General features: G+C 35.4%; 1 protein-coding gene and 1 non-coding gene across 3 annotated transcripts in view; one reads left to right on the top strand and one right to left on the bottom strand.

Annotated features, from left to right (window-relative positions):
* The window catches only part of SRP54 (signal recognition particle 54), a 39,994-nt gene that overhangs the window by 12,982 nt on the left and 5,531 nt on the right, over positions 1-21,481 (top strand). For both annotated transcript variants that reach the window (XM_045568706.1, XM_045568715.1), the window contains exons 5-13: positions 3,369-3,473; positions 4,245-4,311; positions 4,392-4,449; positions 7,527-7,677; positions 9,401-9,549; positions 9,870-9,970; positions 10,499-10,585; positions 14,704-14,777; positions 14,988-15,096. In XM_045568706.1, coding sequence (XP_045424662.1) covers positions 3,369-3,473; positions 4,245-4,311; positions 4,392-4,449; positions 7,527-7,677; positions 9,401-9,549; positions 9,870-9,970; positions 10,499-10,585; positions 14,704-14,777; positions 14,988-15,096 — 901 coding nt within the window. The remainder of the gene's footprint in view (positions 1-3,368; positions 3,474-4,244; positions 4,312-4,391; positions 4,450-7,526; positions 7,678-9,400; positions 9,550-9,869; positions 9,971-10,498; positions 10,586-14,703; positions 14,778-14,987; positions 15,097-21,481) is intronic.
* Positions 5,460-5,524, bottom strand: LOC123631271. Its single transcript, XR_006733113.1, has one exon. It is a non-coding gene; the product is annotated as a U7 small nuclear RNA (small nuclear RNA).

Below are 21,481 nucleotides of genomic sequence, written 5' to 3'. Positions count from 1 at the left end.
TTAATACCAAGTATTAATACCAAATGATGGTCCTACTGTTGTTCAGGAAAGTCACACTTGACTTTCTCGTACAAAATTATTCTTTTCTACACTGTCCAATGTGTAAAGAATTCCCTTTGAAAAGACCAAATATTCCAACTTTTGCCTAGATTATGAGCAGTTTTGAATTAGTGAAGTTTTATTTTCAAGGGGTAAATATAGCCTGTTGTCCTGCCTCACCTTAGAACTGTTACTACTGATGTGGTCATGCAAATTGTAGTGAAAATCTATCTTAAAGCTTTAAAAAATATATATGGGTCCAGTGGTAGGAATAAAAAAAAGCTGTTAAAAATTTTTTTTGAGAGTAATGGATACCTGCTAGTAGTCTGCAATTATTTTTTCCCACATTGTATGAATATTTTCATTTACTGTTTTGAAAAAAGAAATTCAGACATAAAAGAGATTGGAGCATTTTTCCAGTTCATACTTTTCAATTTGCAGTTGAGAAAAGTGAAACAGCTAGTTAGTGTTAGACTGAGATCTGATCTCCAAACTCCTTGTTTAGGATTCCTCAGATTATTTCCAGATTGCTTTTTGTCTAGCACCTGAGGTCAGCACAGGATGAGTGGATATTTTTATTGTTAGGGGTTGGTATCTTTAGGCAATTCTGGAACATCAAGTGCTTCATTAAGAAGCATTTATTGGCTGCTCAAGGTGGATCATGCCTGTAATCCCAGCACTTTGGGAAGCTGAGGCAGGAGGGTCGCTTGAGGCCAGAAGTTCAAGACTACTCTGGGCACCATAGAGAGATCCCTGTCTCCACAAACAATAAAAAAAAATTAGCTAGGTGTGGGTGCACACCTATAGTTCTAGATACTTGGGAGGCTGAGGTGGAAGGATCTCTTGAGCCCAGGAGTTCAAGGCTACAGTAAGCTGTGATTGTGCTCTGCTATGTGGCTTTCCTTGAAATTCAAGCAGACGTAAGAATGGCCCTTATACTCAGAAGCTTAAGGTCTAGAGCAGTGGAACAAAGCAAGGGCAAAATTATTTTCATAATAATAGTAAGACACTATTTGCCTTTATTACTGTGTTGATGTTTGTACTAATAGTGCAAATGTAATAGTGAATCAATAGTGAATGCATGAATCAAGGCAGTGGCACCAAACTATTAGTAGTCACTGTATTCTTTACTACTACACACTTGTAGTAAAAAAAAAAAAAAAATGCCAGTTTCACTTAAGAATGTCCTTGATGCAGCAGTAGAAATTATTAATTACATTAAATCCTGATGTTTGAGTACACACATCTTTTAAGATTCTGTGTAATGAAATGAGAAGTATGCAGAAGAGTTTTCATGGTTGTCTTGAGAAAAGCTCGTGTGTGATTGATTGCAAGCTGAGCTAGCTGCTGCTTTCATAAAGCACCACTTTTACACGAATGAACCACAGACTTATAATCTGTGATTATTCAGACTTAAGCATTTGGCAGACATTTTTTTCCAAAGTAAGTGAAACGAGCCTATCACTTTAAGGAAAATAACTGACAGTATTGTGGCCAGTGATAAAATTTGAGCTTTCAAGTATAAACTTTCTGATGAGGGTTAGTGTTGATATTAATGAATAAAGTTTTTTTGATGTTGTACAGTGAAATGTGTCAATAATGGGAGATCTGCATAATTCAGTGAACCATTATTTTTAAATAACTAATGAATATTGCAAGATCATGCTCCAGTATAAGTAAGATCCCTTCAAACTACAAGATAGGATCACAGATTTTAATGTAACAGTATGAAAGCTTATGTGGTTTCAGATTCTACATTGCAGCTAACCTTTACAAATGACCATGATTATAAAGGAGTCCTGAGACAAAAAAGTTGAAAACTGCTATTATAGAGGGTGGAAAGAAGATAGATTTATAAAATAATAGTTCAGTAAAACATGTATATTCCAAATAATGAGTCCATAGAGAGCGGAGAGATTCTGCCATGAGATGTAGAGATGGAGGTGAATGTAGGGCAGCATCAGTATACTGAAAGGATCTAGGAAGAAGGGGAGTGGGTTTATGTTTCAGGTAAATTTTGCCTATTTCAGAAGTTTGCCTAAGGGTAGGCCTGTGCCTGGGAAAGGTAGAAGAAAATGTTTTCCTTTCTTCTCTGTTGCATGGCTTTCCTTAAAATTCAGGTATAATATGGATTATGTGACCTTTATGGTATTGTCTAGGATGGGCTTGGCAAACTTTCTCTTAATAGGTTTAGGCTTTGTTGGCCACATAGTTTCTGTTGCAACTGCTCAGCTCTGCTATTGAGGTACAAAAGTAGTAAAATGAATGGGTGTGGCATGTAACATTGAAACTTTATTCACACAAAGTTTGCTAATCCCTAGTCTAGGACATTAACAACTATTACGGATTTATTATCATATGGATACATGTTTCAAACTCCAAACAGCTGACTCATAATTGTTATTTTAAATGAACTTTTAAAATGCCTAATGCTTGTTAATTTGGGGACTGTTCCTATATGAACCTTAATTTTCCACTGATTGTCATTATCAAATTGGTGAATATTTTTTACTAGCCCTCTAAATGTAATAACTGTACAGTAGATCTTTGACATTGGAGAATTTAACATTTGACCTGGAAAGTCTTTGATGTGTAATTTGTAACTTTGCTCATATATAAACATTTGTCAAATTGAACGTGGACATAAGCACTCTCCAATATGGTAGCTGCTAACCATGTGGTTTTTGAGCACTTGTATTGTGGCTAGTCCAAACTGAGATGTCCTTTATGTGTGAAATACACACCAGATTTGCAAACTTAGTATGGGAAAAGGAATATAAAATATCTCATTAATTTTTCATATAGATTACATGTTGAAATGGTAATATTTTGAGTTAAATAAAATATTAAAATTAGTATCACTTGTTTTTATTTTTAAATGTCACTATTAGAAATTTTCAAGTTCATATGTGGTCTGCACATATATTTTTGTGTTATATTTCTACATTGCTGATGTAGATTATTCCTGTGGCTCAAACTTTGGTCTCACGTTTTATTTTAGACTCCAGCTTGTTCTAAAAAATGTTTTGAGATTCTTATTTCTGAATTGGTTTGGGAGTATAGGCTTGATTACGACTTTACAACGCATTATTTTATATTCTTTTCTTTCCCCCAGTCTGGTCTTAGAAAGACCTATTATTTTACATTTTAAAATTTCATTTTGTGTGTACAAAGGGGAATAGTAGAGTTGCATTGAAATGGTAGTATATGGTGGCTTCATTTTATATGAAAATGTCCTTAGATTATTTTTATAATTTAAAAGTTGTAGGGAAAGGGCTTTAAATGTAAGCATATGTTAACCTGATTTTATTTTTATTTTTGGTATGTAGCTTGTAGACCCTGGAGTTAAAGCATGGACACCCACTAAAGGAAAACAAAATGTGATCATGTTTGTTGGATTGCAAGGGAGTGGTAAAACAACAACATGTTCAAAGGTAAATTAAATTTAATTTCTAAAAACTCACATAGAAGATATGTTTGTATAAATCAAGTTTTATTTTAAAGCCAGGCTTTATGGTATTGTTGCTTTACAACTTTGTGTTACTTAATATGTTTATTATGTTTTTTGTAAGATAAGAAGAAAAAATCTCACAGTCTCTTGTGATTGCTTTTTGTAGGAATGGTAGACTTTTATATTAACTATGCAATTTCTTTTATAAAAAGAAGACCATTCCTCTCCTTCAGGAATGTCAGGGTATGATTTTTGGAGCAGAGAATATGGAGTTTACCTCCTATGTATGACTCAAGACTCCTTTTTCAGGTTCCCACCCAGCATAATATAGATCTTCATTTTGCATATCCTTATGCAAATTTTCAATTCATTATACCACCCCTTCCTCCAGAATTGGGTGCCTCAACATTGTTACCAGATTTTTTTCCATAAGCCCCACCTATGTTAGGGGTTAAAAAAAAGAGGATTTTTTAAAGAGGGTTTTGGTATTGTTTGTTTTCAGTTAACATTAATACTGGTTAACATTTTTGACTATTATCATTTTATATCCTTTGAGTGCTACTGTATGAAAATTAGAATTTAAACTCTTTAGGAAATTTGCTGTATTTACAAGTCTTTAATATTAGTTTCAGGAAAATTATGAGCAGATTTACTTTACTCCTTATGTAAATAATAAAGATAAACAGAAGACACTATATGTATCATAATTTATTATATTTTATGATATTACATTTTTTTAATCTTCCTTTTCCAGTTAGCATATTATTACCAGAGGAAAGGTTGGAAGACCTGTTTGATATGTGCAGACACATTCAGAGCAGGTAATGTGTCAAAATTTGAAAATTGCTTTCCATAATTTTTATTTTCAAGTTTGAGGATTCATTTACTCTTTATCTCCTAGGGGCTTTTGACCAACTAAAACAGAATGCTACCAAAGCAAGAATTCCATTTTATGGAAGGTAGGTTACTGTTTTTTATTTTGATACTCATATGCCTTATCTGACTTTTTTTTTTTTTTTTGAGACAGGATCTTGCTCTGTTGCCCAGGTTGGAGTGCAGTGGCTTGATCATAGCCCACTGTAACCTCAAACTCCTGGGCTCAAGCGATCTTCCTGCCTCAGCCTCTTGAGTAGCTGGCACTATGGGTGTGTGACACCATGGCTGGCTGATTTTTCTATTTTTTGTAGAGATGGGGTTTTGTTTTTCCTCAGGCTGGTCTCGAATTCCTGACCTCAAGTGATCCTCTCACCTTGGCCTCCCAAAGTGCTGGGATTACAGGCATGAGCCACCGAGGCTGGCCTTGTCTTTTTATGCTGTCTTCTTACATTTTAACATAATATATGAAACAAAGTGGGGGTATAATTAATAACTTATCTTTTATTACTATTACATGACCTTTCTGATCCAGCCTAATAGATCAGAGTGGCTATTGTTCAGTTCATGACTCTGCTTGTATTTATCATCCTGCCTGGCATGCTTTCCTACTTCCTTCTGCCTTTCTATTCCTATTGTTTCTTTTAAGACTTGTCTAAAGCATTCCACGCTTAAATACACACAACATTGGTGAATTCCATACTGCTTCTTTATTATATCATTTAAAAACGTTTGCATCAAATCATCCTAAAATGGCTTAAAATCTCTAGTTATCTCAGAGATTGATTATTGCTGTCTCTGACTTGATACATTGTTGTTCAGTTATGTAGTCCATACATGTTAGAATGATTAATTTAAAGAAGAGAGTCTAGCTTGAATTTAGAAGGACTTGTTTGAGAGACTTCTTATTTAGGGCTTATACTTTTTGGCTAGCCAAAAAAACTAGTGAACTTTGGCTATGATATGTTCTTAATTTAAATTTTTTCCTTGCAGTCATTTTTTAAATGATAATTTCTGAAAGATAGATTAAAGAGTAATGATAGAATTTTTTTAGGATAAGAACCATTTCTAATATAGTTTTGTGTGTGTTGTGGGGAGGGGTTGGTTTCTGATAAAAACCGGAAAACCTGCTGGACAAATTCTGGAAGAGCAATAATATTTCTAATATAGTTTTTAATGTCAGGTGATAATAAAGTTATGTTTTTAGGTATCACAATTTGCAAATAACATGATTTAGTTGATAATTACTTGAATTACTGGCCAAATCTGGAGCATTACTTTTTAACCAGAATTCTCAATGCCATTTAAATAATCTCTCCTTTACTCATGGAAATGTAAAAAACCTCTGGGAAGGAGGAAGGAAATAGGATTGGAGAAGGGCTTGAACTATATGTTTAATGTTTAAATTATAAATCTGAAATATATATTAACATCAACAATTAGCATTTTTTAGACAGTACGTACAGTACTGTTTGTTACAGTATCATCTGTCCCTTCTTAAAGAAAATAGTTCTAATAAAAAATTTTGAAGAGCTAGGTGTATTGGTGTGTGCCTATAAAAAAATTTTTTTTTAAAGAAAAAGTGAAAGCACCAATATTAACACTTTCTACTTCCCACTTGCCTGTTCTGAGCGTGTTCATTCATGCGTTTTTCAATGTCTATGCAAATGAATGGACATTCAGAAACATACATATCATATATAGAGATAGATTATTTTAAATTAAAATGGGATGTTTCAGGGCTTTATACCTTGATTACTTGTAGTGGTGGTTATTGTAAATTTATGAAAACTCATCAAAATAAACACTTAAAATGGTACATTTTGTTATATGTAAATATACCACTGTAGAGTTCATTTAAAAACAGGATCATGATAATTCTGGAATGGATAATAAAGTGTTTAAGGCAATTCTTTTTTATGACATCATTTATTCCACTGTATGCATGTATATAATTAACCAATCCCCTCTTATGAACATCTTTGATCATTTTTTTTTGTACATTTGTAAATTTTACTTTAATTGCATATTTATCATATTTTGAAATGATAATGCTAATCTGTCATATTTTTCAACATTTGCTTGCCTATTCTTATCTGCTTATTTTTCTAAATAAATTTTAGAATTTTTTATCAAGTTCCAAAGAAAAAACTCTAAGGTTTTAATTGAAATTACATTGAAACCAATTAATTTAGGGGAGAATTGCCATCTTCAGTATATATTTGTGTAGCTTCATTTAGGAACCTATGTCTTTTTTGTTAAAAATGTTTTATATCCTTTAAAATAGTAATTTTCTTCATTTAAGTAGAATACATATTCTTATTAAGTGTATTTGTGTGTGATTTTTTGGTTCTTAATTTAGGGGAAAAATGGGTTTTTTTTTTTAACATTATATATCTTTTCAATTGACTATTGATCTATATAAAATATTGCCACTAATCAGAAGGATGGAAATTAAAATGTGATCTCATTTCTTGATTTTCACATTGACAAAGATTTTTGTCAGAGATTGTGAAAATGTAGTAAAATAGGAATGAGATTAAACTTTCATGGAGGACATTTTTCTTTTAAAAGCCAAAAGCCTTAAATGGCATACCATTTGATCCACATTTAGCTTGTAAGAGTGTCTTATAACAGTTTCAAAGAAACATTTATGTACTATTTATATTGGCTATATTTTTAATACCAGGAAATTAGAAAAGCCTTAAATGTCCAATAATAGAGCATTTATTTAATAAATGATAGCGTAGCCACGTGATGGAATGCTGTATGACCTAAAAGTTATATTTTATAAGAATATTTAATGGTTTTATAGAATGTTTACATAAGGGTGTTAAGTGGAAAAGCAAGTATGAAACACTATTTAACATGAATTCAATTATTAAATTATTAAAGAAGATGTAAAAAAAATTTGAGGGAAGCACCTTCATTCAGAAAAGCCATGCAGCATACAGAGTTTTGTAATTAGAAAATTGGATAATGCTTCGTGTTGCTCTAGAAGTAGATTTTTATATTTAATACTTATTAAATTTTATTCTTCTGAATTGAAATAGTGAAATTTTGGCTTTTTCAGAATAAAGGTAGACTAACAATATCCAAATAAAGAGTATTTGGAAGTTTTGCTATTGTGGTTGTTGTTAAATCATTTGTCCATGTTAAATAGCTATACAGAAATGGATCCTGTTATCATTGCTTCTGAAGGAGTGGAGAAATTCAAAAATGAAAATTTTGAAATTATTATTGTTGATACAAGTGGCCGCCACAAACAAGAAGACTCTTTGTTTGAAGAAATGCTTCAAGTTGCTAATGCTATAGTGAGTAGCTTTGAATGTAACACCATTTTTAGACTTTGCTTAATTTAATTACAAAACCTAATTGTGTATATGATCAGTATAAATTACTCCTTTCCTGTAAGGTAGATTCCAAGTAATTTATTTCTGTTTGGGACACCTGTATCTGTGTAGTAAAGACTTATTCTTGTCATTTCTGGTCTCCCTTAAATATGAAATTTTCATGAGTAAGTATCAAAAAAATAATTTCCTTTCTCACTTAATTATCTTATTAGTATATGTAAGAAAAACACAGGCCAGGTGTGGTGGCTTACGCCTGCAATCCTACCACTTTCAGGGGCCAAGGCAAGAGGATCACTTGAGGCCAGGAGTTTGAGACCAACCTGAGCAACATAAGGAGATCCCATCTCTACAAAAAATAGAAAAATTAGCAGGGCATGGTGGTATGTGCCTGTATTCCTAGCTAGCTACTCAGGAGGCTGAGGCAGGAGTATCACTTGAGCACAGGAGTTTGAGGATGTACCGGGCTAAGGTGACACTAGTATACTCTAGCCTGGGCAACAGAGCAAGACACTGTCCCAAAAAAAAAAAAAAAAAAACATAAAAAATTAAAAATTCACCCTTAGTATTTATTGAATTTCCTTTCTGTGAATTAAATTCAGTTGGAAGCATTTATTTATTTTGAGACAGAGTCTCGCTCTGTTGCCCGGGCTAGAGTGCCGTGGCATCAGCCTAGTTCATAACAACCTCAAACTCCTGGGCTCAAGCGATCCTTCTGCCTCAGCCTCCTGAGTAGCTGGGACTACAGGCATGCGCCACCATGCCCAGCTAATTTTTTCTCTCTATATATTTTTTAGCTGTCCAAATGATTTCTTTCTGTTTTTAGTAGAGATGGGGTCTCACTCTTGCTCAGGCTGGTCTCAAACTCCTGACCTCGAGCAATCCTCCCGCCTCGGGCTCCCAGAGTGCTAGGATTATAGGCATGAGCCACCGTGCCCGACCTGCATTTATTATACTTTAGGTGAATTTTGGAAGTTTTTCAAAATGAAGCACTTAAAAATATTAATCATCATCTCTTTAAAATTGTGATGGAAATAACTTGAGGGAGAAGAAGCAGTTTATAGCTTATTTGCAGCAAATATTAGGAAACCATATTTAGTTATTCAGGTGTTGGCAGTAATTCTTTGGTTGGTAGTTAATGCTAGTAAGTTTCTTTTTAGTTATGCTGTTATTTTCACCAGGTTGAGCAGATATAAGGGAAATAGTCTCAGTCTATTTTATGCATTTTGGTTTCAGTATACATTCTTCTACTTTATATTTTTTCTAATTTGCTTTTGCTATTCCTTTGCATAGAATGCCATTCTTTCAGATCCTTGTATAATTTTTTTTCTTCATTCAGGCCTCAGCTCAAATGTTAGGTCCAGAGAGACCTTCTCTGGCTACCTTATCAAAAGATGCCTCCCACACTTCAAAACTGATATTCTGTATCCCATTTTATTTGTCATACATCTGAAATGTTTATTTACCTATTATTTGTCTCTTCTGACTAGAAGTTTCATGAGGACAAGGATTTTCTTAATTTACCTCTTTGTCTTCAGGACCCGGATGGTACCTAATAATACATAGTACTCCTTCAACAAATATTCATTGATTAATTATTTATAGTAAATGTTGTTTTATAGTTTCTAATGATAACATTTACTTAAGACCAGTAAAAATATGTATCTTTTCTATTTAAACTTTCTAGCAACCTGATAACATTGTTTATGTGATGGATGCTTCCATTGGTCAGGCTTGTGAAGCCCAGGCTAAGGCTTTTAAAGATAAAGTAGATGTAGCCTCAGTAATAGTGACAAAACTTGATGGTCATGCAAAAGGAGGTGGTGCACTCAGTGCGTAAGTACCGTTAATGTCCTATGTCTTGGGGTTATATGGGGAGTGTGTGTGTGTGTGTGTGTGTGTGTTTATGGTTTTCTTACTTATTATTTAAAATATATTCCAATAGTGGACCTAATAATGGTTTATAAAAGAAGTTTAAATAGAAGCAGAATTTTGGAGCCTCCCTGATATAGTTCTCTTTTAACTAGTGAAAAGACACTTGAGCTTTGTACCTTTGTTTGATGAGGTTTGAAGGTAGATTCCCTTTGAATTCCAGATCTGCTGGAAATTTGTGGGGGATTTTTTTAGGTTATTTTATATCTTCTTTTTCTTTGCAGAGTTGCTGCCACAAAAAGTCCAATCATTTTCATTGGTACAGGGGAACATATAGATGACTTTGAACCTTTCAAAACACAGCCTTTCATCAGCAAACTTCTCGGTATGTATGGTGGTGGGGATCCAGAAAAAACCTCTGAGAAATAGTATGGATCTTTAGGACAGATTGGGATTTTAATCCTGCTGTCCCTAACTAATTTAGGAAGATCATTTCTTTCTATGACGTGTCTTCCTCACCTCTAAAATAGAGTTGATGGTTATTTGTTTTCTGTTGTTAGAATGGTAAAATGAGATATCTGATGGAAAGTTCTTTGGAAAAGTTTTAGAGAACAATACAAAAATATATAGTTGTAGTAACAGCAGTTGTAATGGCAATAAAACTTTGGTGACTGAAGGTGGTATAGTTAGAGAGCATGGAATTTAGAGTTAAGCCCTGGGCTGGAGTCCCTGTACTTTGTCACTTCTTTGCTGCTGGTTAACCTCCATAGCTTCAGTTTTTTTAATCTGTAAAGTGCAGTAAGAATACTTAACCTGCCTACTTGACAAGTTTATTATGTGTATGAATGTGTTTTGTATAACGTAAAGCAGAATATAGTATTAGTTGTTAATTTTTCTTTTTGGGGTCTTACAGGTATGGGTGACATTGAAGGATTGATAGATAAAGTCAACGAGTTGAAGTTGGATGACAATGAAGCACTTATAGAGAAGTTGAAACATGGTATATGAGTGGCAAAAAAGCATTTGATCTCAGATGTCTTCCCTTGATTTCTTTTTGATAAAGCTACTATTAATTTGTTTGAAATAATATCTATTATTAGCATCAATTCTTCAAATGTTTATTATTTCAGATGATTTATATGCAAATCATTTTAAATGTCAGATATCTGAGCAGTTACAGAATCAAGTGTTTTTATTTTTTTCCTCGTAACCAAATTATCTTAAGATTAAAATCAAGACTTTCATTGGGTTCCTTGATGTAAAATAGGTTAAAAGTAAGTTAGAACATATCCTTTTAACCTATTTGCTTTCATATAAATTTTATATATTTTATAAAATATGTAAAAAGAAATTTAAAAGGGTGAGATTAAAAATACAAACATTTTTTTCATTCCTCATGAAAGAACACTCCTAAAGAGAGTGTCACTGTGATTAAGAGCTCAGGTTCTTAAATATAACATACTTGTATTTGTATATCTGATCTGTTTTTTAGCTGTGTAACTTTTTCATATTACTTAGCCTCAATTTCTACATCTGTAAAAGGTAGGTAATACTAACTGCTTCATATGGTCATGAAAATTACGTTAGCTTATACATGTAAAGTGTCCAACACATCATAAGCCCTCAGTATATGTTATTATTGACCATTTCAATTTTTCTCAAAATGATCTTTTCTGTTAATTCCCATGGCAACTATTCTCCCTTTGCTCCTTCTCACTCATCTCATCAGATACTTGTGTCTTTATCTTTCTCTTAAATGTTGGTGTTTTTCAGGGATCCTCCTAAGCCATCTTCTTTGTCTGGAACTTCAAACTCATATTCATATCTGCATGTTTGTTAGACTATTCTGAGATGTTCCTTGGATACCTCAAATTAAACATATCCTTATCTTCCCATCCCAACCTTCCACCCAACTGTTATCAATGAATATTAACACCATTTGTTTTGTTGCCGGAATCAGAAACTTGGTTGTCATTATTGATTCTTATTTCTTCCTCACTCTGCCCACCCCTTTCCGCATCGGTCAATTAGTCCTAGTGATTCTACCTGCTAAATATCTCCATTTTATTCCCTTCTCTTCAGCTTCCCTGCAACTATGCAAGTATACCTCTTGCTTACTTAGATTGCTTACTGTAAATCTTTTAACAGATCTTTCAGCTTCTGGACTCTTTCCCTTTCATATTTTTTTTTTTTAAATATTGTAACCGGAATGCTCGCTCTTTTTTTTTTGAGACAGAGTCTCACTCTGTTGTCCGGGCTAAAGTGCCAATGGCATCAGCCTAGCTCACAGCAACCTCAAACTTCTGGGCTCAAGCAACCCTACTACCTTAGCCTCCCAAGTAGCTGGGACTACAGGCATGCGCCACCATGCCTGGCTAATTTTTTGTATATATTTTTAGTCATCCAGCTAATTTCTATTTTTTTAGTAGAAACAGGGCCTCACTCTTGCTCAGGTTGGTCTCGAACTCCTGAGCTTCAAACGATCCTCCCGCCTTAGCCTCCCAGAGTGCTGGGATTACAGGCGTGAGCTACACACTGCCTGGCCTCAAAATGTTCTTTCAAAGTTGCAAATCTGATCCCATTACTGCCCTTCTTAAAAGTCTTCAGAAGCTTCCCATTGCCCTTAGAATATTTTAAGTGATTTTATCATCTAGCCCACATCTTCCACACCATATTTTGGCACTGCTGTCCTTAGCATTCTATGTGCTGGCCATGCTGAACAATTTTTTTTTTTAATTTTTTAATTTAATTTTTTTTTTTTTTTTTTAGATATGGTCTCACTGTGTTGCCCGGGCCAGAGTGCAGTGGCATCATCATAGCTCACTGCAACCTTCAATGCCTGGCCTCAAGTGATCTTCCTGCCTTGGCCTCCCAAACTGCTGGGATTACAGGCATGAGCCACTGCACCAGCCTGTTTCTTTAATGTACATTGTTGTCTCTCACCTCTGGGCTGTTGCCTTTTTGGTCCTTCTACCGGATAGATACATCCTCTCATCCTCCTATTTCTACCATCCTCTTCCTTGGCCAGGGTAGCTAACTCCTTCTTACACTTCAGATCTCTCCTTAAATGCCCTTTTTCAGGGACATTTTACCTGATCCCTAGACTAAATTGGAACCCTCTGATACATGTTTCTGTGACATCCTACAATTAATTGTTATATTATTCATCATAATTATTTGATGTCTGTCTTCCGTGCTTGGAGGTAAAAGTAGGGTTCATATCTGTGCTCTTCATCTTTTGTGTTCATAGTACCTAGCACACTGTCTGGCACATAGTAGGTCTTTAGTAAATATTTATTGAATGAATGAGTTTTATCCTTCATTGCTTGATTCTTTCCATCTGCCTTTCTCTATCTTGAATAACCCTAGCACTGTTTCTATTGCTACTACAAAGCTGGGTAGTATATTCTTAGTCTGTCTTCTTTCTGACTCCCACCTCTCCTTATGTCTCTGCTTTTTTTTTCTTTCTGCTCTTAATATTCTACTCATTTCTGAGGTCACCAAGGGTCTCCTAATTTCCAGAGGTAGTAAGCTTTCTCATCTTCATTGGTTCCTAATATTTGACAATGTTATCTGTCTTTTTTTTTTTTTTTTTTTTTTGAGACAGAGTCTCACTTTGTTGCCCGGGCTAGAGTGAGTGCCGTGGCGTCAGCCTCGCTCACAGCAACCTCAAACTCCTGGGCTTAAGTGATCCTACTGCCTCAGGCTCCCAAGTAGCTGGGACTACAGGCATGTGCCACCATGCCCGGCTAATTTTTTGCTATATATATTTTTAGTTGGCCAGATAATTTCTTTCTATTTTTAGTAGAGACGGGGTCTCGCTCTTGCTCAGGCTGGTCTCGAACTCCTGACCTCGAGAGATCCACCCGCCTCGGCCTCCCAGAGGGCTAGGATTACAGGCGTGAGCCACCGCGCCCGGCCTGTCTTTTTTATTTTTAAGCTCACTTGAGTTCCATGACAGTGGATTTCTTATATTATCACAGCTTTAATTATGACTTCCGTATAAATGGCCAAATATATATTTCAGCCTTAGCCTTCTCTTCCACTGTTTAATTCTGCATTTCTAGTTGCTTGCTGTAACAATTCTTTTAAAATATTTTACTGCCATTTCAAAGTCAGAATACCTGAAACCAAATACCTCTTCTTTTTTCTCTTTCCCCTTTGCTTTGTTCCCCACCCCTTTTTAAAATGAGGTTAATTTATGTACAATGAAATGCACTGGCATCCTGAAGATACCATTCCATCTTTTATTTATTTATTTTTTTTGAGGCGGGGTCTCACTCTGTCTCCCAGGCTGAAGTGCAGTGGCATTGTCGTCATGGTAGCTCACTGCAACCTCAAGCTCCTAGGCTCTAGTGATCTTCCTGCCTCAGCCTCCTGAGTAGTTGGAACTACAGGTGTGGGCCACCATACCCAGTTAATTTTTAAATTTTTGTAGCAGTGTTGCCCAGACTCCGTTCCATCCCATCAAGAAACAGAACATTTCCATTACTCTAGAAAGTTTGCTCATTCCCCTTTCTAGTAATGCTTCATATCATAGAAATCTTAGAGTATGTCCTTTTTCTTTCAATCTGTTTGTTTGACTAAGCATAGTATTTTTGATATTGATTCATATAGTTGTATGTATTTATCATTTGTTCTTTTTATTGTTGAGTAGTATTTTATCTACATTCTATCCATTTTCCTGTTCATGGACAGCTAAGCTGTTTAAAAAACTCCAAATCTACTAAAGTGTTTTTGCTGTTTTACATTCTTACCAGCAATATATGGAAGTTCTACTTGCTCTACATTCTCTTTAATTTTTGGTATTGTCAGTCTTCTTAATTTTAGTCATCCTAGTGGGTATAGTTTGTGTGCTTTGTTTTCAGGTTTCTTGTGTATTTGTATATGTCTGTCTTCTCTGATAGAATATAAACTTCTCTAGAATAGGATCTGTCTACATGTCTGGATATTCTTCACAGCACTCATTCTGTCATTGCACTTAGTAGTGAATATTGGTTAATTGGATATTTTATAAGTGTGCTTCAAGATGAATTCATGATTAAGGAAAAGATTAATTTTATTGAATGGAAATGTACATTCTCTAAAATATTTGAATCATTTATAATTGTTTTTCAGGTCAGTTTACATTGCGAGACATGTATGAACAATTTCAAAATATCATGAAAATGGGCCCCTTCAGTCAGATCTTGGTTAGTTATCCTTAAAAGTTTCTTTATACCTTCTTTTGTTTTTCATTAAAATTTCTAAGAACGTATACACTTGTTTTAGTTATTTTTAATATTTGGGCAAAAATAGATATTTTAAGACTTAGTGTCAGTATTAAAGCCGGTAGCTAAATGGGAACATTCTGAACAATTAATCTTCAGCTATTATTGACTTAATGTTTAAATCTGTTTTAGGGCATGATCCCTGGTTTTGGAACAGATTTTATGAGCAAAGGAAATGAACAGGAGTCAATGGCAAGGCTAAAGAAATTAATGACAATAATGGATAGTATGAATGATCAAGGTAAGATGATAGATTATTTGAAGTCAGGGGACAATGTTTTGAATAACAGCAAGGTGAGAGTTTCACTTTGTTCTGTGGACAAGATGGGGAAAATTTAGATGGAAAAATTATTTTTAGGTAAATGTGTAGCAGCTTGAAAGCACTTATTCAAAGGGTTATGATTACTGGATTGACTTCATCATTGAGAGAAATGTCTAGTACAGTGTTTCTCTAAATGATTTACAAGGGAAGAACACTACTCATGATGTGGACAGAAATAAAAGGGGAAATCTGTAGTCAGATTTGTGGGAATACACAGATTTAAAAAGTTAAATACGTTTATTTATTGAAAGTCTTCAGAGCTTTAATATGCTAACATACATTGGGAAACTGTAACATATTATACATTGGATTACTGCCCTGTCTCTGTAATCCTATACAAGCATATGTCAAAGATATTGTGGGTTTTATTCCAGACCACTGCAAGAAAGGGAATATCATAATAAAGCGAGTCACACAATTTTTATTTTCTACTGTATGTAAACTAGAAATATATATTTACAATATATATCCTATAGTTTGTTAAGTGTGCAGTAGCATTATGCTTAAAAAAACAATGTGCATACCTTAATTAAAAAATATGGCTAAAAATACATCTGAGCTTTCAGTGAGTCAAATCTTTTTTGCTGGTGGAGGGTCTTGCCTCGATGTAGATGGCTACTGACTGTTCAGGGTGGTGGTTGCTGAAGGTTAGGGTGGCTGTGGCAATTTCTTAAAGTAAGGCAATGAAGTTTGCAACATCAATTGACTCTTCCTTTCACAAAAGAGTTCTCTGGAGCATGTGACACTGTTTGATAGCATTTTACCCACGGTAGAACTTCTTTCAAAATTGGAGTCAATTCTCTCAAATCCTACTGCTGCTTTATCAATTGTTTATGTAATATGCTAAATCCTTTGTTGTCAGTTCAGCAATTTCACAATATCTTCACCAGGAATAGATTCTATTTCCAGAAACTATTTTCTTTGTCCATCTTTAAGAAGCAACTTCTCATCAGGTTTTATCATGAGGTTCAGTCACATCTTCAGGCTCCACTTCTGAGGGACTCTTCTGCAGTCAGGCTCCACTTCTAATTCTAGTTCTCTTCCTGATTCCACCACATCTGCAGTTACTTCCTCCCCTGAAATCTTCAACCCCTCCAGATCGTCCATGAGGGTTGGAATAAACTCTTCCAAATTTCTGTTAATGTTGATATTTTGACTTTCCCCTGTAAATTACAAATGTTCTTAATGGCACCTAGAATGGTGAATCCTTTCCTGATGGTTTTAAAAACATTTTTTTTTTTTTTTTTGAGACAGTGTCTTGCTGTGTTGCCCGGGCTAGAGTGAGTGCCGTGGCGTCAGCCTCGCTCACAGCAACCTCAAACTCCTGGGCTTAAGCGATCCTCCTGCCTCAGCCTCCCCAGTAGCTGGGACTGCAGGCATGCACTACCATGCCCGGCTAATTTTTTCTATATAGATTTTTAGTTGGCCAGATAATTTCTTTTCTATTTTTAGTAGAGACGGGGGTCTCGCTCTTGCTCAGGCTGGTCTCGAACTCCTGACCTCGAGCGATCCACCCTCCTCGGCCTCCCAGAGTGCTAGGATTACAGGCGTGAGCCACCACGCCCAGCCTTAAAAAACATTTTTATTCAGCCTATAACACCTGGAATTCCCAGGTGGGTCTCCCATCCAATTACCAACTAGGCCCAACCTTGCTTAGCTTTGGAGATCAGATGAGATCAGGCCCGTTGAGTGTGGTATGACCATAGACTCTGGAAGGTTTTCATTGGATTTTGCCCAGATCCGTCAGAGGAATCACTGTCTGTGGCAGATATAATGTTATAAAATGTATTTCTTTTTTCTTTTTTTATTTTTTTGAGACAGAGTCTTGCTCTGTTGCCTGGGCTAGAGTGAGTGCCGTGGCATCAGCCTAGCTCACAGCAAGCTCAAACTCCCAGGCTCAAGTGATCCTTCTGCCCCAGCCCCTCAAGTAGCTAGGACTACAGGCATGCACCACCATGCCTGGCTAATTTTTTTACTATATATTTTTAGTTGTACGGCTAATTTTTTTTCTATTTTTAGTAGAGACGGGGTCTCACTCTTGCTCAGGCTGGTCTTGAACTCCTGACCTTGAGCGATCCTTCCACCTCGGCCTCCCAGAGTGCTAGGATTGCTTACAGGCGTGAGCCACCACACCTGGCCTAAACTGTATTTCTTAAATAAAGATGACTTGAAAGTTGAAATTACTCCTTGATCAATGGGCTGCAGAATGGATGTTGTGTTAGCAGGCATGAAAACATTAATCTCCTTGTATGTCTCTATCAGAGCTCTTGGTTGATGAGGTGCATTGTTAATGAGCAGTAATATTTTGAAAGGGATCTCTTTTTCTGAGTGTACATCTCAACAGTTGGCTTAAAATATTCAGTAAACCATGCTGTAAACAGCTGTGCTGTCTGTTGTTCTATTGATAGAGCACGGGCAGAGTAAATTTCGGATAATTCTTAAGGGCTGTGGGATTTTTGGAAAGGTAAGTGAGCATTGGCTTCAACCTAAAGTGACCACCTGCATTGGTCACTGACAAGAAAGTCAGCCTGTCCTTTGAAGCTTTGAAGCCAGGCATTGATTTCTCTGTGACTATGAAACTCTAAGATGACGTGTTCTTCCACTAGAAAGCTCTTTTGTCTCCATTGAAAATCTGTTGTTTAGTATAGCCACCTTCATCGATGGTATTAGCTAGGTCTTCTGGATAATATACTGCAGCTTCTCCATCACACTTGCTGCTTCACCTTGCACTTTTATGTCATGGAGATGGCATCTTTCCTTAAACCTCATGAACCAACCTCTCCTAGCTTCTAACTTTTCTTCTGCAGCTTCCTCACCTCTCTCAGCCTTCATAGAATTGAAGAAAGTTCAGACCTTGCACTGGATTATGCTTTGCCTTAAGGGAATGTGGGTGATTTGATCTCCTATCGAGACCACTAAAACTTTCTCCATACCAGCCATAAGGTTGTTTCATTTTCTTATCATTTGTGTGTTCATTAGAGAGGCATTTTTAATTTCCTTCAAGAACTTTTCCTATGCATTCATAACTTGGCTAACTGGTGCAAGAGGCCTAGCTTTCTCCCTATCTTGGCTTTTGATATACCTTCCTCAGTAAGCTTAATCATTCATAGAAAGATTTAAAGTGAGGGATGTGTGACTCTTCCTTTCACTTGAACGCTTAGAGGCCATTGTAGGGTTATTAATTGGCCTAATGTCAATATTGTCATAGCTCAAGGAATAGGGAGACCCAAGGGGGGAAGAGAGAAAGAGAAGGGGGAATGGCCATCAAGGGAGGAAGAGAGAGAAAGAAGGGGGAACGGCTTGTCGGTGGAGCAGTCAGAACACATTTATCAACTACATTTGTTGTCTTATATGGGCAGGGTTCATGGTGCCCCAAAACAATTACAGTAGTAACATCAAAGGTTAGTAATCACAGATCACCATAACAGATATAATAATCACAGAAAAGTTTGAAAAACTATGAGAATTACTGAAATGTAACACAGAGACACAAAGTGAGCACATGCTGTTAGAAAATTAATGCTGATAGACTTGCATGACAAAAGCTTGCCACAAACCTTCAATTTGTAAAAAACACAGTATCTGTGATGCACAAGGAAATTTGGTATGTCTGTATTATTACTAAGTCGTGTATTTCAGGTCTTTTACCTGGTTTTCAGCCTATTAGCATTTCTTGTCCCATGTTCCCTTTTTTTTTCCCCTTAGTTTTTTAGCACCCCTTCTCATTCCACCCAGTAGGTATGTTGAACATTTATTGCCCTTTTTGAGACATTCTACTCTACCACTTTTCCAACTTGACCTCTGACCTCATTTACAAAGAAAATTTGGGGTTGAATTCCCTCAACCTTTGACTAATTTACCTGTCAGATTGTGACAAGCACAAACCATTTGTATCCTCTTCATACTTTTTCAAGGACCTCTATCAATAAAATTCTTTCCTGTAGCTTCAGTCTCTATCTACTGATTTTTTTTCTTCATTAGCATATGAACATTCTTAAGTTTACATTTTCTTGTCCTTACCTTTCTCTCTAGCTTTTACTCTGTATCTCTTTTTAGTCAGGCTTCTTAAAAGAACCACTTATATTCTTCTCAAACCACTGAAATCTGACCTCTGTCCCCAACATTACTCTGAAGCAGATGACACAAAGGCCTTCAATAACTTCCTACTGATCTTCTCCAGTTGATACTCTCCAGTCTTTTTCTTAATCTTTATAATATTTGATGTTGTCAATCACCTTTTTTCTTGGTTTCCATTATTCCATCTTCCTACTTTTAACCTTACCTTTCTGTTTACTCCTGCTCAGTCTCCTTCACTGGTTGGCTTCTCAGCCCACCTCTTAAATAGAATATGTGCTACAGGGTTCTGTTCTCAGCCAGTGTTTATCATTCTGTTCATTTTCTTTGAATAATTCAACCATATACGTAGTATATCTACTACCTGATTTATTGTTTATTTTTTGTAGTTCTCTGTCTCTTTCCTGAGCCTCCAGGCTTTCATAGTAACCCAAGTAAGATTTTGTCATGTTGACAGCATATAGTTGGGTTATTTTTTTAAATTCATTTTGATAATCTGTCTTTTAACTGGTACATTATTGACAGGTTAGGATTTAGTTCTGTCATGTTAAAAATTTGTTTCTGTTTGTTCTCGCTGATCTTTCTTTTGTTTCCTTTTCCACTTTTCCTGTGAGTTACTTGAACGTTATTAGTTTTCCATTTTAATTTACCTATAGTGTTTTTGTGTATATCTTCTTTAATAGTTTTCTTAGTGGTTACTCTAGGTATTACAATATACATACATACTTAATTTATCACAGCCTACATGTGTCAGTATTTTACCAGCTAAACTGGAATGTAGAAACCTTAACCTCACCTTAGATTTAGTGAGTCCTACTTCCTAAATATTTCTCATATCTTCCCTGTTCTGTTTGATCTGTCTTCCTCAATGCCACCACAATGGTCTTTCTCAGAATAATAATCCTGGGGTCAGAATCTTTCAGTGGCTTTTTATTGTCTTCATGATGAATTCCAAACTCCTAAGCCTGGCATATAAGTTGTCATGATCTTGTCCTTACCTCCCTTTGTAGCCTCTTAGCTCTCATTTATGCTTAGTTCCTTCTATACAAAACTTATTTTATTTATTCTAGGAATCCATGTTTTGTTTCCTAGAATGTCTCTTGCTCCTTTGTCTTTGCTTAACTCATAGTTAAGGACTATGGGTTCAGGACTACCCGGTTAAAGGGAGACCACCAGCTAAGAGCCTTTCCTGACTTCCTTTCTTCTTTAAATTAAGTCCCTTTCTGCTATCTGTCATATTCCTTGCCATGATGTGTTGTTATTAGTTTACCTTCTTTCTCTCATTTAATTTGAGCTCTTGGAAGTAATATGATACATACTTCCTAAATATTTTATAATGAAGATAATAGCTTAAAGGCTGCATCTATGAAATGGATTTAGAGGTTTTAGCTGACTAAGTTTATTATGAGATCGTATCTTTATATTACATTGGTAATCATACTTCATCTGAATTTCAGTTCACTTCTGGACAATATACTTAGAGGGTATAGACAAATTAGAAGATGTATTAGGAAATTAGGGGGCAATGGGGTTCTAAACCATGTTATAAGAGGAACACAGTTGGATATTTGTCACCTAGAGAAAATTCACAAGAGACATGGTTGCTCTTAAGTATTTGAAAGCCTTATTTTTTATGCCTGACAAGAAGATGTATACACAATGGAATATGGAACAAGAATGGAAGTTCCATGCAAACATATTTCAATTTAATATGTGAAAAGATTTTCCATAATTACAGGTATAACAGAATGGCATAGACTGCCTTATTTTAGATAGTGGGTCATCTTTCCTGGAGATATTAAGTCTAAGGCTAGATAACCATTTATTGGGTGATATAGAGAGAATACAGATATAACAGACCTTTGACTAAAGTCTATCCCATTCCTGAGATTGCATGCAACTGAAGCCAGAAGAAATATACCTCATATTCTAAGAGTGATCACAACACTGGAGGGAATGAACTTGTTCTTTATATGCTACAGAGAGGACTGAAATACTAGTAGTAGTAATTGCTTAACTATAGGAAATATAATAATTGTTCTGTTGATTATAGATAGAATCTACCTCCTGCTTGTTTATATAACCTATATTTGTGAATTAAAGATTAATAGTTATTTAGGGTAGAGTTTAAGGTGAGCATTTTTGTTGTTTTTTGAAATATACCATATATCTTTAGTGTTTGGAGGTCATGGAAAGGGTGGACATATGGGATATGGGAATAGTAGACATG

Source organism: Lemur catta, chromosome 1, assembly GCF_020740605.2.
Source record: "Lemur catta isolate mLemCat1 chromosome 1, mLemCat1.pri, whole genome shotgun sequence".
In the NCBI taxonomy this organism is placed as follows: domain Eukaryota; kingdom Metazoa; phylum Chordata; class Mammalia; order Primates; family Lemuridae; genus Lemur; species Lemur catta.
The sequence above is the reverse complement of the archived record's forward strand: the minus strand, read 5'-3'. Positions and strand labels throughout refer to the sequence as shown.